Here is a 17,784-nt window from a genome sequence, read left to right as displayed (position 1 = left end):
CGGGTCATTGTTATTTTCACAACGCTTTAATCGCTGTAACCTCTGACCTTCTCCAGGTGTAGCTCATCGAACATTGGGAATCAATCTGTCGAACTCAAGAATCTACACCAAATTTCGAACAGAACCTTTTATTTAAACAATTGTGAATGTTTTAGGAATTCTAACCAGTCATGGCGGATGGAACGAGAACATGCTACCTTCGTGGATTAAATGAAGGTTTCGTTTGAAATTCCGTGCAGATTCAACAGTTCGACAGAAAGATCCCCAAGTTCAACAAAATGCATTTGAAAAATAGTGGGTTACATCGATCGAAACACAGTGAAAATAATATTCAAAATGGAAAGAGTATGCCGAATAATACAAATAATATGAATAATTATGGTCAGTTAGTAATTGTCTACCATCTGCGTCAATAATAATAGCACTTGCTCAATTATTGACTATAAACTATAATAATAGCATTCCGGATTTTTTTAGATGAAATGTGAATGTTTGTATTGTTATTCGGACAATTATTCTCATCTTGGGTGTTATTGGCACAACGTTTCGGTCGTTGTAATCTACGACTTTCCTTGGGTGTGAAATTCATGTTTCCTGTTACAAATTCAACTTTCGGTCGTTGAAACTTACAAATTCAACTTTCGGTCGTTAAAACTTACAAATTCAACTTTCGGTCGTTGAAATTTACAAATTCAACGTTTCGGTCGTTGAAACTTACAAATTCAACGTTTCGGTCGTTAAAACTTACAAATTCAACGTTTCGGTCGTTGTAACTTACAAATTCAACGTTTCGGTCGTTGTAACTTACAAATTCAACGTTTCGGTCGTTGTAACTTACAAATTCAACGTTTCGGTCGTTGTAACTTACAAATTCAACTTTCGGTCGTTGTAACTTACAAATTCAACTTTCGGTCTTTGTAACTTATAAGTTCAACTTTCGGTCGTTGAAACTTACAAGTTAATGGAAGAAAAATGGAAAAATTGAAAAAAAAATGCCAGGCCCGAGGGAGGTAATTAAACGAAAATCCTTCTTCCCTTAGACTTGTCTCCCTTGCATTGTGTTAAAAAAAAACGAAAATACACGTGGAAGGTCTGTATTCTGTTTCGTAAAACATTTTCTTCATTAATATTGTCAATTAGCATAGATATTCCGTGGAATTAAGTCACAGGAAGCCTTAAAAATATCTTAGTGATCCCTGAAAGATTGAGCTTACTTTATAATTTACGGACACACCCTCAAACCCACGGTCCGAATTCTTGTAATGCAGAGCTAACTACTGTTAGTAAAGAAAAGGAAACATGGATTTAACACCCGAAGAAGGTCGTCGGAGGTTACAACGACCGAAACGTGGTGCCAATAACACCGAAGATGAGAATAATTGTCCGAGTAATAATAATAATAATAATAATAATAATAATAATAATAATAATAGCCATAACAATAACAACAAAAACAACAATAATAACAATAATAATAATAATAATAATAATAATAATAATAATTCTGATTTCGTTTATCAACGTCTCTCTGGAAAGGGATCGGATTCATTTCCAGGAGATTTCTCTCAATCCCGGCTCCAAACCGGGAGCTTCAAAGATCAAGGGATTTTCTAAGGATGTTGGTGGTACCTACAATTGCAGAGGTCTTAAGACCACCTAAAACATTGGAAATTTGTAGTTTTTTTTCAATTGTCCTTCCAGACGACTTAATACTACTCCTAGTGTACCAACTACGACCAGGATTATTTGTGTTTTAAGCCCGTGTAAACGCCTTATCTCCAAGGCCAATGGAGCATAACTGCTCCACTTCTCGTTCTCCTTTCTCACATTCCTGTCCCAGGTTATTGAAAAGTCTACAATCTGCCAGTTTTTGAGACTTTGTCAATGACGATCAAATCCGGACGATTATGTTCCAATTGTTTGGTCGTTATGACACTTTTGTTCCACCATACCTCTACCTTGCCATCCTCACTTGTTCTCACTTCATCAGGCACCTCCTCATACCATTTTACAGCACACTTCAACCCAACCCTCTTACACACCTCCCAATATATCCGGAGTCCCATGCATCGTGTCTTTTGCGGTACTCTCTCTGGGCCAGTCCACTACACCCTACTGTAAGGTGCGTAATTGACTCTGAAGTCTTACCACAAATCCGGCATTCTGCAGAAACTTCCTCTCCTAGAACCACTTTTTTGAACAATCGTGTTCCTAATGCCTGCTCTTGTGCTGCAAAAACAAAAGCTTCAGTACTCTTAGCCAGATACTCAGCTCTAAGCCATTGCAATGATCTTTCATCAGCCACTTCTGCTATATCCTGGAAGAACCTTCCATGCATTTTCTTCCTAGCCAGTTCCTCTACCCTTTCTCTATGCATACTTTTCACATAATCAGCGTGGGTCTCACATACCTCCACTTCATTGGCCACAACCTTAAGCATCCACTCCTCATTTCTAACCACATTCTCCTTCAACAACATCTCCTCAGTTCTCACACAATCTTTTACACTTTTCAATCCTCTCCCAACGTCTTTCCTCTTTTGATACAGCCTTGCTACACTATTTCGAATGTGAAATATACCAAACATTGCTAAAACTTTTCTTGTTTTGATATCCATGGCATGAAAATCCTTGTTTGGCCATTCTAAAATTCCTGCACTGTATCTCAAAACACTGACTACCCATGCATTTACTGCTTTCATTAGGTTTCCTCCATACAGTTTTGACTTTGCAATTTGTTTCACTCTTCTAAGATACTCTTTCCTGACCTTCTCCTTCATTTCTCTGTTCATGATGCCTACACCCTCCAACACTCCCAAATACTTATACCCTGTATCTTCTATTTCTTTCATGATTTCTCCATTTGGAAGCACTATTCCATTCGAATGAACCATTACTCCTTTTTTCGTCACCAGCACCGCACATTTACTAATCCCAAACTCCATCCCAATGTCCTCTGAATATGTTTCCACAAGTTCTACCAGTCTTTCCATTTCCTTTTCATTTCTACTGAATATTTTTAAATCATCCATAAACAGTAGATGGTTGAGGCGTTTGTCACCAGCTCCAAAGTTATACACCAGTTTTTCTCTCTTCAAGAGGATGCTCAATGGCATCATTATCATTACAAAAAGAAGTGGAGATAGCAAATCTCTTGGAATGCCAACCTGCTACATCACCCCTCTGTTTGCTGTCAGTACCGTTTTCCATTGAGCCATACTTGTCTCCAAAAGCCCTACCACATTCTCAGCAACCTTCGTCATCAATAGTGTTTCACGTATCCATGAATGAGGAACCATGTCATAAGCCTTTCTGTAATCGATCAGATTCCTCTTCTTCTTTGCATCCTGCATTAATGCTTTATCAATCAGTAGTTGCTCTTTGGTACATCTCGAGCCTTTCTGACACGCTTTCTGTTCGTTAGGAAAAAAAACATTACTCTCAAGATGTTCATAATTTTTTTCCACAAAGATTCCAGTTAACAGTTTCCCCATTAGTGGTAGACATGTAATTGGTCTATAATTATTGGCATCTGTTCCCTTTGCAGGATCTTTCCTAATCAGTGTTGTTCTTCCCTTCATAAGCCAATCAGAGACATCTCCCAACTCTACGACCCTTTGCAGGGCAGCAGCTATAGGTGGATAAAGACATTGAAACTGTTTAAACCAGAAGCCCATCACTCCATCTGGACCAGGTGCTTTCCAGTTTGTCATCCTTCGTATGTCAGCCTTCACATCATCAATGGTTATCTCAACGTTCTTATCTGCTGCATTCCTGATAGCATTTCTCTGAACTCTCCCAAATCAGCTAGCCTTATTATATCGCTATTTGACAGACTAAATCCTACTCCAGAACTTCCTGGCATCTTTTGCATTTGGAGTGTTATTATTTCCCGCCTATTTACTCCCATTTAATTCTTTATACAGCTGAGACTGATTGTTCTGGAAAAGGTTGTTCTGCCGAAACGCAACACTTTTTCTTACAAAGTTCCGAATTTTCATACCACCAGTGTGGATCTTCTCTTTCAACATTGTTAGAACGTTCATCGTTCCCTTTTCCAACAATCTATACCTTCTTCCAAGCTCGTCTTTAGCTTCCTGTCCTAGTTTAACTTCTTTTCTTATTTCTTCGATTCTGCCACCGTTTAATATTTTCTCCAAGCCGCCTCTGCCAGTATGGCCTTCTATCCTTCATTTCTCTCTTTTTCTTCTGTATTAAGCCAAGACGATAAACAATAACGTATGACGTTGCATACAGAAGTCTGTTAAGTTCTGTAATCGATATGTTCTTTCTTATGATGTTGTGAATTACTCCTTGAATTATTTTTACCTCGCTTTTCACCTTCCGCCTATCACTATTCTTCATGCTTGGAATGTCTATAATATCGTTTCTAAGAAGAACCTCTCTTAACTTCTGAAGTACGTCTTTTTCTATAGAAGTCAGTTCGAACTTCATCACTTTTCCATACACCTGCTCCTTTCACTGATTCCATTATCTCAGAATCAATGATCTCATCTGCCTTAGATCCTTAAAACTCCTTGTCATCACTTCCCTAACCATAGGATTCCATTCCTCCTCAGTTGCCCGCCTCCCATCATCGCTTACATTTCCCTTCTGAACGTTCACTCTCTCGGTGCTTTCATCAGAGCTAATTTCATCAATTTTACTTTCGTTATTCATTTCATTCCTAATCATCCATTCAATCTCTTCCCTTACAATCACTGAAAGTAGGTTGTTATTTTTAATTTGTTTTAACTGGGATACCAAACTCGCGACACTTCTAGCTCCTCCTCATCCTCCTCTCCATTCCCATTCTTCCTTCACTTTTCGGATATATCCACCAGATTTGGTACTTCCAATTCTTACGAAGCATTCCCACAGTACTCTTCTTTCCTCATCAGTCCATGTTTGACATTTCCTGTTCCAACTCCCTTCGTTTCTTGGGACCCTCTCTAGCAATTCTCACTCCTCCTATATATTTTTTTACATGGAGTTCACCACTTATCAAGGCCCAATGACCACTCGGGGATAAAGGTTACTGTGTGTACAGTAATCAAAGGGATAGTGTAGCAATAGTATTGGAGAATTGGTAAGGTGTCATTACTTAGGGGGCGGTTCATCAGGAATTTGTTTGTGTTGGACTTGAAGACATCCAGGTTGAAGTCGGGAGGGAAACAGGCAAGCGGAACAGCGTTTTACAGGCGTGCAGTTCTAAGAAAGAAGCTTTGTTCATGGAATCTATGTTTTGGTTTAGGCACAGATAAGGAATGGGGAAAATTATTGACGGTGGTTTCAGCTAGTCGGGTGTTTTTTGAAAAAGATTGGCGAGGGGGGACCAGAGAATGGAGCTCAGACGATCACCTGCCATGGAAATAACGATAGAACAATGACAGGCTCGCAACGTCTCTTTTGTGGGAAAGAGGTTGCAGGGTAGAGAAAAGGGCATCCCCCACCAAGCCACGGAGTCTATTTTGTACTCTGTAAAGGCAGGATAGGCTGTTTTTAGCAGAATTTCGAACAATTGTATGATGACGACAGGACCCACCCTGTTGATCAGTGGGACACCTACCGGACGTGAGACCATCGCAAATGTTCCAGCCTCATTCACGTCGTTATTTTCAATATTTTGATTTGACATTCTCCCATAAATGGGGTTAGTGAATTTTAGGTTACACCACCACCGATAGTTTTATCGAGACATCATCTCTAGAAGGGGTTTCCCACCAAAATTAAAAATTCCCTCCCGACCTTTCTCCTCCACCACCACCAATATTGCCATTACCAACAACAACAACAATAGAAATAAAATCTACAATGTTAATAGTAACACTAATATCGGTAGTAATAATAATAACAGTAACAACAACGATAGCAATAACAGTAAAAACAATACATACAATAACAACTAATAATAATAATAATAATAAGAAGAAGAAGAAGAAGAAGAAGAAGAAGAAGAATATAACATGCTCAATTATTGAATATCGACAATAACAATAGACTTGCTCAATTATGGTATATAGACAATAATAACAGTATTAGTTCAATTATGTAATATAGACATAATAATAATAGTACTTGCTCAATTCTTAAATATAAACAATAATAATAGCACTTGATCACTTATAAAATATAGACAACAATAATAATAACAGTACTTGCTCAATTATAGACTATAGACAATAATAATTATAGTATTGCTCAATTATGAACGATAGACAATAATAATAGTACTTGCTCAATTATTACCTATAGATAATAATAATAATAATAATAATAATAATAATAATAGTACTTGCTCAATTATTACCTATAGATAATAATAATAATAATAATAATAATAATAATAATAATAATAATAGTACTTGCTCAATTATTACCTATAGATAATAATAATAATAATAATAATAATAGTACTTGCTCAATTATTACCTATAGATAATAATAATAATAATAATAATAATAATAATAATAATAATAATAATAATAATAATACTTGCTGAATAATTAGCTAAAAACATTAATAATTTAATTAATTATGAACTATGCATAATAATAATAACAATTGTGAACTGTCTGTTTGGTGACAATAGGATTCGTGTAATAATTACAGTCGGTGACCACAGGATGAATCTTGGTTATCAAGAATGAAACGCTTTTTTTCTTAAACCATCCTAAACTCGACCAAACAGGCGATTTTTAAGTCATTAGTAAGCAATACGTTTAAAACGAACATTCCATTAGTATTTAATATTTATAGGCAACATCTATTAATTATTTCTGAACAATATATAAGTATAAATCTACAAAGAAAGGCGAACTTTACCGATTTCACATCTGTTTCCTTTTCTTCCGGGTGGACACGGCAAAGTACAGTAACCATTTATTGGGTCACATTGCCGATTGACGCAAAAGCCACATTTCTTCATACAGTCTTGTCCATAATAACCGGTACGGCATACTGAAAAAATATTTTTAGAAATCATATTTTCTGTATCAACGACGAAAAATTATCATTTTATAAGAATACTTTGAATAAAAATTTATTTGTTTGAATTGTGACTCAATAGGTAATTGAAGCCAACGTTTAAATAAAGTATAATAGTTGCATTAGATATGTACTTTCTTGTGGGAAGCTGGATACGTTTTCTTCATATTTCTTCGTGTGTCTTTATTTAAGAAAACTTGAATAAATATTTTATTGCAAAAAATTATTTTAGTTTTAACATTTCGTGTGTTATCATGAAATAAAAAAAATAATAAACTTTTATTTTTTACATTTCTTTAAATAAAGTTGTTTATATTAATTTGATTTATTTATTTGCGGACTATTGTCCTTATTTTTTATTGTTGTTATTTAACGATGTTTTGGCCATTCCTCTGGCTTTCGTCATATTGTTAACTGCGACGGGATAGGAATGCTGAATCTTAGACAACAACTATAAAAGATGAGGATAATAGTTCGAAAATAAATAAATAAAATGTATAAATTACTCATCTCAAAAGAATTCCAATAATAAATAATACTAGCAGTTCAGCTCACCTTTGTTCGGGCTCTATCTACTGTTAATAACTTTATACGCATATATATATATATATATATATATATATATATATATATATATATATATATATATATATATTAAAAATTTGACTCACGTCCAGGTAACCTACATCTAAAATTTCAAGTGTTTAGACTCAAAATTGGCGGAAGAGTTTGGTAGAGTTTTCAAAGGTCTAATCATTGAAATTTGACCCCTTGGCGGCCAAATTTCTGTCTGAAAATCGATTAAAAAATTTTCCCAAATCACTATACCCCTTATGTCAAATCTCGAGTCTGTAGACTGAAAACTGACAGACTAGTTTGGTAGGGAAATGTACACACACAGACAATTTCACTTTTATAGATATATAGATAAAATGTTTTTTTTTTGTTTTTAAACTTGTGTTATCACGAAACAATAGACAATTCTTTTAGTTTCTTGTGTTATCTATATGGTTTCGTTTTTCGCCTCATGCTTAGTGACTTCCGTTTCGTATTTACATAAACTTTTTTTCATTTCTGCTATCTTAGTTTTGGAAACGCAACTGTGAGAAATTGCCGCAAATGTTTTTTATTTGTTTTTTGTTATTTTTTTAATTTATGAATTTTTTTTTATTTTACTTCATTCGAAGTTCTCAGAAGGGGCCCACAACCTGGAGCTAACACTTGAACTCTATATGCGATACATAGATATTTGAATGTTCCATTTAAGTTCTTTATCTCTCAAACACTGTGTTAGTAAAGAAATTGAGAACATAATTTTCCTCTCTCCAATTAACCATTTTTATATGTTGTAGTATATCTTTTATTTTGGTCTCTTGGTCTTACGGGATTCCAGGACAAGAATTTATCTAGTCTGGTGGAGTATCCAGCTTTGTGCTATTACTTGAGGTAACATCACTTGGAGAAGGTGCACCATTCCTCGGAAAAGCTAATGTGGGTTAGCCATATTGAGGAGATCTTATTTAGGCAGCGAATACTATGTGATTTTGAATATTTGGTCAGGGTTTACTTCAAGGGAAAAGGTATCCTCATGCCAGGTTGTTCTGGCAAACCCCTGTACAGAGAGACCTTAGACACTCAAGGACAATATCTAGTAGGCATTCAAATTAAAGTTAAAATAAGCCATAACCAAAATCATGTAAATAAGAAAAGAAAATAATGCATTCACATAAAAAGGCAAATAAATTAATGAATATATGAAAAAGATGATTGTAAGAATTGAGTTGTTACAATATGTGTGCTTTATATTTCCGCGTGTATTTTGCTTTTTTAATCTTATGTTGAAGTTAATAGAACATTGTAAAATGAAGTTTGAAACAAAAACAAAGAAATAAAAACAATTTAAAGAATCGTTTTTTCCGATACCGATTCCAAAATATTCCGATTTTTTCGATTCTCGATTCCGATTCTAATTCTGATTAACTGTCCCATCACTTATATATATATATATATATATATATATATATATATATATATATATATATATATATATGTGTGTGTGTGTGTGTGTGTGTTAGGAGGTCTATTTGGTAAAAAAAAAACAGGGAAAAAGTGCTCAATACGTGAGTAGAGCAAAATGTTTTTTTATTTTTTCAACCGTGTTTTTTTTTTACTCAAATCATTACAAATTGTTTCAATAGACATGACAATAAAACATCTGTTCATCTCTTTAGAAAATTCGAGCTTTTTAGCTCGAATTTTCTAAAGAGATGTACAGATGTTTTATTGTCCTGTCTATTGATCTTACTTGATAACAAAAAATGAAGCAGCTTCACTTTTTGTTATCAAGTAAGATCTATAACTTACTTGTAGTTTCATCAAATACTTTTGCAATCAAAATCCGATCCCGCATTTTGCTAAATCCTACTCTCCGATGAGAAGGAAACTATTTCTTCGAAACTCCGCAGATTAAGGACTATCCACTTGTTTAGTGCTTTCTTTTCAAATTAAATATGTTTTTAACTCTTCTTGAAAATATTTTTAACATGTTTTATTAATTATTTGCTCTTATTATAAGCTCTATCTCCTATTTGGTTTTATCGAGATTTTACATCCGGTTGAGATTATTTATAAATATTAATTCTTTAATATTTATAATATACTTTAGTTTTACCATCTTAGATCATTTTGGTAAATTTAATCGTAATTTTTATTTTATTTATATATATATATATATATATATATATATATATATATAGTAATTTATAAAACCACACTGAATATTCGGCGTTTCATCCACTCTAGTACTCTTCAGGCTTATGCGCGAATTCTGTGGTTGTTTATCGTTTTTATATGCTCTTCTTCTATTGAGATTTTAGTTAGCCAATCAGCTTTCTAGTATCCACCGCGCCCCTTCCTATCAACCAATGGGCATGCATTTTATCGGACAAAGGATCTGTTTTAAAACTAGGTTAGTGTTTTTTTTAATTGTTAGTTTATATATAAATATATATATGTGTGTACATACATATATACACACATATATACATATATATATACATACATATATGTGTGATCGCTTATGTATATTCATGTTTATTTAATTTATTTATTTGTTTATTTTCTTTTTTTTTTTTGTTAGTTTTAAAACTATTTTGTATCGCTATCCTAGAATAAATTTTATTTTGTGAACACAGTTATTTGCTATATATTTTAAAGTACAGGATAGCAAATTTTTCATGAAGGCATAATCTACATGGGTCGTCTAGATGCCTACACGTGGTAGCTTGTCTTATTATTTTCCATTCGACTACCGGCGAATGTCCGCTTTCTTTGAGTTCCCAGTATTTATTCGCTAGTGTTGTTTTTATACGGTTGTTTTTTATTGTTGAATGTACTTTTGTGGTCATAGTATCGGGTTTTGAAATCTAAGGAAGTCATGCCTACGTAATATTTCTTGTTATTCGGGTTTTCTTTCGCAAATATTGTTGCCTGATAAACTACGCTTTTGGTTAGACATTTATTTTGAACTGGGCAAAGTGTGCGGTGTCTACACTTGCCTTTATCTTGTTCGTTATTAGTATTTTTATTTATAGTATGGTTGTTCTTGTCTGGGGTTGGTTTATTATTATTATTATTATTATTATTATTATTATTATTATTATTATTTCTGCTAGTGTTAGTTTTATTTTTGTCATAGTGTTTACTTTTTTATTGTTTATTTTGTTGTTGTTTACATTGTTTTTATTTAATATTTTGTTATTATGTGCTTTAATTATCATCTCTAAATTTTCGAAACAACTGTAGGATAACTTTAAGGTATTTTTATTGAAGATTTTGTGTAAGGGGTTGGTTGCGAGAAAAGTGTTTTTCAATAAGATCTAGAAATTTCTTGGCAAGTTTTGTTTTTATCATTTGATTGTATGGGGCCGTATACAAAATTATAGTTCTTTTTCTTCTATTTTTAATTTTATTATAGTAATTGGTGTTTTGTTGCTTATATTTGATATCGATATTTTTGTATCCACTATTTTTAGGGCTGTTTCGTAGATATTGGTTGACCTGTTAAATGCATTTTCATCGCCTGTAGTTATTACTGAGTCTACTTACGATCGAGTTAGGAATGTGTTTTATAATTGATGGTGGGTGATTGGACTTAGGGTTTACGTATATTGGAGTAGCGTTATCTTTTAAGTAGGGTTCATATGTGTTTTTATCTAAATTTAACGTGACGTCCAGGAAGTTTGTTATTTTTATGTTAGCTGATACGTCTGCTTTTAGGCCTAACTTTTTTCATTTCCTTGTGTATGATTTTCTTAAAGTTATCTCCCTTGACTTTGTTGGAGTTTTTTTTTATTATAGCTAGTCCGCCATCTCTATATAGGCCGATATCCGTAGTATCGAATATGCTTGTGAGGGTATATAGAATGAATAATCCCAAAAGATCTGATGCCTCTGCTGAATCCCTGACACCCATCGTCAAATCAAACGAATTTTTCATTTTATTTTTTATCCATTGGTTATTGTTATTTATTAGAACTGATTTTCTACATTTTTTAATGATGTTGATTTCTTCCGAGGATATATCAGTGTATGCCTCGGCAAATTCTAGGACAATGTTAAAAAGTTCTTCGAATATCGAGGGATAAAAGTCTATGATGTCAAACTGTATAAACGTACATTTATCTCTGTTTTCTATATTTTTAAACCAGGTGATTGCTTTGGTAGTATTTGCCCACTGGTTTAATTCTAGACGACCCATGTAGATTATACCTTCATGAAAAATTTGCAATCCTGTACTTTAAAGAACCCCAACATCTATTAAACGGTATAAGAGAAATAGAACATAACTGTGTTCACAAAATAAAAATTTACTCTAGGATAGCGATGCAAAATAGTTTTAAAACTAACAAAAACAATAGAAAATAAACAAATAAATAAATTAAATAAACATGAATATACATAAACGATCATACATATATGTATGTATATATATATATGTGTATATATGTGTGTATATATGTATGTACACACATATATATATATATATATATATATATATATATACACATATATATTTATATATAAACTAACAATTAAATAAAAACAGTAACCTAGTTTTAAAACAGATCCTTTGTCCGATAAAATGCATGCCCATTGGCTGATAGGAAGGGGCGCGGTGGATACTAGAAAGTTGATTGGCTAACTAAAATCTCAATAGAAGAGGAGCATATAAAAACGATAAACAACCACAGAATTCGCGCATAAGCCTGAGGAGTGCCAGAGTGTGTGAAACGCCGAATATTCAGTGTAGCTTAATCGCCATATATATTTTATAAATTACTAACTAGCTCTACCTACGTATTGAGCACTTTTGAAGTAAATACTTAAAGTTTACGCATAAATCTATACTTTCGTATATTAATTTTATGTGAGTAAATTAAGTAGTTATATATATATATATATATATATATATATATATATATATATATATATATGATAATCCTATCCAGATGAAAATGCTGAATATTCGAGATAAAGCATCAGTATATGAAAGGAATTAAAATATTTGCAAATAATGATTTACAATATTTATTGTTTATACATACAAGATAAATGTAATTATTTCCTTAATCCATGGAATTTCAAAGATTGGCTTCTTTTTTTCGTATGAGGAAAACAGTTAGCAGTTTTATATATACTATGCATACTTTTGCTGCTTAGCACAAAAATTAAAACCTTCAAAATTTGAAAGAAGTAATATCCGAAAGATTATATATATATATATATATATATATATATATATATATATATATATATATATAGTGATCTTTTCAATAAATTCACACTAGCTAACGTAATCGCTACTTACTTAGTTGATTTACATAAAAACACACAAAAGCAAATTACTCACTAATTCTCTGAGTGAGGGGATGACGTTTACTAATTTTGTTACACACCAAATTATATTCAAACTAGCAGGAAAATACTACTGTCAATTTTATAAAAAATATTTTATATAATGACTTGAAGTAGTGTTTAAAATCAAAAAGTCAAGTATCATGGTTCAGTTGTGCTCTAAACAGAAATATTCATTTCGAACGAATCTCTGTCTTATCAAAGAACCTACTGTTGATGTTATATGTCAAGCGCTTCTGCTTGTGCCGTGATAAAACTTGTCAAATGCACTTGTGATGTTAGGTTGTATAAGAGTGTTTACTTTAGTCAAAATCTTTTTTTTCTTTAATCGGAGTTTTTCGATTATCGATTTTCGATATTTATCGGGGGTGTATTCCGATACAAAACCAATCTAAGAATACTCTCAAACACATAAAGTATATTTGTGTGAAATCTCAAAGAAATATGTCGAGCCGTTTCGGAGTTCATAGGGAACAAACTTACACACGCAGGCACACAGAGATAAAGTACCTTTTGTATAAGTAAGTATAGATATATTAAAATATATAAATACCTTTGCATTGTGAATCATCTCTGTATCTATAAGCGCATCCGAAAATACATCTGCCACTCATTCGCTCACAGAATCTGTATTTACAATGGTTGCATGTCTTAGTACACTGCATCCCATAGTATCCTCTGACACAACCTGTAAAAAAATAATCAAGAAAATTTGTATATTTTTAGTCTTCCGATGAGCTGCACAAAAGATAAACGTTATTTTTCAATAATAAACTTAGTATATATACATCCAATGCAAGAGTGCTAAAAAAAATGTTATAAGTGAAGTTCGTATTTTTTTTATTACATTTCCACACCAAACAAGGAACAATGGCACTTTGATGTAGCGGGCTACTATCAGAGACATAAGCTACAGGGGTACTATGTGGGGGGTTGGGCACAAGATGTCCGTTACACTTGAACTTCTGCATGTCAGTACAGTTGGAGAAGCAGGAAACCGGAAGGGAATTCCAAAGTCTAGCGGTTCTGGGGAAGAAACTACTGGAGTAAAAGGCTCTCTTACATCTAGGGATCTCAACTATGAAGTGGTTGGATTTAGTTGCTTGTCGGGTTTGTCGGGGGTATTTACGTCGAGGGGGTACAAGTGCTTGCAGTTCGTCGGAGCATTCACCGTTAAAGTACTTGTAGAACAGGCAAAGGGATGCTGCATTTCGTCGAAGGGACAGAGGCTGATATATTTGTGAATTATGTAACCTACATTGAAAATACCAACATTTCAAATGATTGGTTCCTTCATAGTAAAGACTTGTTTCTAAAGAAACCAATAATTTGAAACATTGGTTTCATTGGCAGTGCATAGTATTGAAACTATATCATATGAATGAAACAAATAAATGAATTCACCATTTTTCCCATGTAAAATATTTTTATTAAATCTTTAGTCCTACATTATCGATTCATTGGAAAACTTTGTGTTTGCATTTATAAAAGTTTATAATTGACACACACACACACACACACACACACACATATATATATATATATATATATATATATATATATATATAATCATTCTTTACCTAAACAAAATAAACTAAGATTCAGAAAATCACTCATTATCTGTTCTGCTTAAACAAAAGTATCACTTGTAGTTTTATTAGTTTCAATAAATAAACATTTGCAAAATGAAAAAGGACACGAATTTGTTTTATTCTTATATTCAAACTTAAACATTTAATTTTTTATTCAATTTTCCTCTCAAACAAAGCACAGTGCCACTTTTAAGTAAGGGGCTACTATCGGGGACGTAAGTTTCAGGGATATTATGAAGGAAGTTGAGTAGCAAGATGTCTGTTCATATTACACTTGAACTTCTGCATGTCAGTAGAGTTGGGAAAGCAGAATCCTGGAAGGGAGTTGCAAAGTCTAGCAGTTCTGGGAAGGAAACTACTGGAGTAGAAGGCTTTCTTACGCTTAGGGATCTCTACTGTGAAGGGGTGGAATTTAGCTGCTTGTCGGGTTTGTTAGGGGTATTTACGTCGAGCGGATGCATTTAATAATCTTAATAACGCTCATCGATCACATCAAATATTTTGTTTACAAATTAGTCAACTTTTTCAAATTTGCTAATTTACAATTTATTTGCAAAGACCCAATAGATCTCTAGACTTCATCATTTTATACAGTTTTCTCGATCGATTTGGAAATGAGAAAAATATTAAAAATGTGGAAAAAAAAAGGTCATGACACACTTACGATCACATCTTGGTCCTACGTGATTTGTTTTGCATCCTCGTTTGCAGATTTTAGTTGTAATGTCGCAATCGTTGTATAAGCAGCCGGGACAGCGACTTCGACAAGTTTTGCCGTACTGATCTGGAAGACAGGCTGAAGGAGGGAAAGAAAAAATATGTTGTTTTTTTTTAATTTTTCTTCCATAAAATCAACAAAGAAGTTTTATTTTATATTTTAGAAGTGAACATTTTACATGATTGCAGATGAAATCCTTTTAACCTTCTTAGCTTATATGTTCAAATATTTCTATTTGAAGACCCAACTTACAATTACATGTTAATTGATAATAGATCTATTAAGATCAAAACTTTATATTACTTTAATATACCGTTGATATCAGCATATCTACAAATTGTGATGTACGTCATGAATTGAAACATATATGAAAGTCGATAAATCGATCGATGCATATTATTTATTTTGTAATCATTTTTCTTGGTGTTTTTTTTTTTAGGAACTTATTGTTTTTATATTGTTCTTATTTACTTGCTTCCCGAAGAGGGCAGACTTAGAGACAAGGTTTGTTTTTTATAATGTGAGGAAATCTGGTTCCTCAAAAAGGGGCACTCTGATAAGGAACAACAATAAAAATTGCCTCAGTTATGAAGGATTTTTCCTCCACTGACCGAAGTCAGAAAAGGTGTAGAATCAGAACAGAGGCACACTTTGTTCCTAACCAAAAACGTTACATTAGAAAAAGAGGATATGAAATACAATCTAATATAGATAGATAGATAGATAGATAGATAGATAGATAGATAGATGGATGGATGGATAGATGGATGGATGGATGGATGGATGGGTGGATGGATGGATGGATAAATACATAGGGTCTTAAATCGAAAAGAAAAAATAAGCTACGTTCAGGAAGATAGGAAGGACTAGTATAGGTCATTGATAATTAGTTAAATAGTTAGAGATAGATAGATATATAAATAGATAGATAGATAGATAGATAGATACATACATACATACATACATACATAGATCAAGGAACGGAAAAGATAGATAGATAGATAGATAGATAGATAGATAGATAGATAGATAGATAGATAGAAAAACCTTATAATTATAATATAAAATCAGTTCTATTCCCAAAAGGTGTTTATTTGTTTAAACTTAACGAACACAAGATGATGAAATCATGTAATGTTCACATCCAAATGTACAAAATTTATTGTATTGTCAAAATTATCTTTGTTGTTTAAAAAAATAGGAATTAATTTACCTTTACAGTTGGGTCCATAATATCCGATCTTACATCCAATACGACATTGTCCAGTCGTGCTGTCACAACTATTGTCTATGCAGTTAGTGCAAGCACTGGCGCAATTTAAGCCATAGTAGCCATGGGCACACACTGAAAGAAGAAAAACGTATGGCATGAGTTGGAAATGGAACATCAATAAGCTATGAATTTGGAATTGATTCTCAGCCAAGGGATTGATTTGAAAGACAGTTTTATAAACTTTCAAATTGAAGTATAACATTACTTTTGAATATTTATTTATTGATATCGATATCCTGATTTGTAGTAAATCATTTATATACACATATGTGTGTGTGTGTGTGTTGTTCTGTGTATGTGTGTAAGGTTTGTGGGAGGTTATTAAGCAAATATCATTCAAATAACTTAATATTTATTTATATACTTTTATTACAGAAGATCAGAAAAACATCGGTACCGTCGGTTTCAAATCCAACCCTCTGTTTATATCTATTCTCGGAAAAACAGAGTCTAACATAGGCAACCAGAGACTGGCATCTTTTGTATTGGATTTGAAACAGACGATATCGACGCTTTTCTAAATTCTATAACACCCACGCGCGTGCGCGCGCACACATATATATATATATATATATATATATATATATATATATGTGTGTGTGTGTGTGTGTGTGTGTGTGTGCGTGTTTGTGTGGAAGAGGAAAACCCCAAAATTATTTATATATTCATCAACGTTTCTCTTTATTTCAAGACTTCCTCAGGGTGATTGATTTGAAGAAACAGCATACAAGTACAATATTCGAAAATATCTTATACGTTTGTGACGTGAAAAAAATGTCCTGTTCTTTTGTCAAATGAATCATAGTTGTTAGAATTCAAAATTTCTAATGCATTTATGACATGGAATGTTTGTTTGTTTTTTAAAAAAGATGTGATACGATTTTATCCTGATTGTTGTTTTATAACTAGATGCTCAACAAAAACGAATGTTTGATTATTGATTATTGATTACAAAACATCTTGATCCATACTGACTCTTTTTATGATTTGATACTCCTAATAAAACTCCTAATAAAACCGGATGTTTAACTCTTGAGTGCCTTGACAGAAATTAACACGCTTGCTTTTTATCGGCGCATATCGTCACTCAGCTCAACGAATTAGATCTCACTAGCAGCAGTCACCAATACACTATAAAAGGGGTGCCCATTTTCAATCTGGGTTCATTCGGGAGGAAGGGAGATAGCTTTGCCTCTGGCCTTGATACTTTACGCTGTCTCCTTCGTCGCTACCAATTGCACTTCACTCCATGGACTTTTCCTAGACATTATGGCACATTTTTGTCCAGCTCTAACATC

General features: G+C 33.0%; 1 protein-coding gene across 15 annotated transcripts in view; it reads right to left on the bottom strand.

Annotated features, from left to right (window-relative positions):
- The window catches only part of LOC145278112 (uncharacterized), a 274,399-nt gene that overhangs the window by 135,927 nt on the left and 120,688 nt on the right, over positions 1-17,784 (bottom strand). For all 15 annotated transcript variants that reach the window (XM_080130385.1, XM_080130390.1, XM_080130398.1 and 12 more), the window contains exons 28-31: positions 16,427-16,558; positions 15,160-15,291; positions 13,457-13,591; positions 6,826-6,960 (exon numbers count right to left, since the gene is read on the bottom strand). In XM_080130385.1, coding sequence (XP_079986511.1) covers positions 6,826-6,960; positions 13,457-13,591; positions 15,160-15,291; positions 16,427-16,558 — 534 coding nt within the window. The remainder of the gene's footprint in view (positions 1-6,825; positions 6,961-13,456; positions 13,592-15,159; positions 15,292-16,426; positions 16,559-17,784) is intronic.

Source organism: Euprymna scolopes, chromosome 6, assembly GCF_053919585.1.
Source record: "Euprymna scolopes isolate OS-2025 chromosome 6, ASM5391958v1, whole genome shotgun sequence".
Classification (NCBI taxonomy): domain Eukaryota; kingdom Metazoa; phylum Mollusca; class Cephalopoda; order Sepiida; family Sepiolidae; genus Euprymna; species Euprymna scolopes.
The sequence above is the reverse complement of the archived record's forward strand: the minus strand, read 5'-3'. Positions and strand labels throughout refer to the sequence as shown.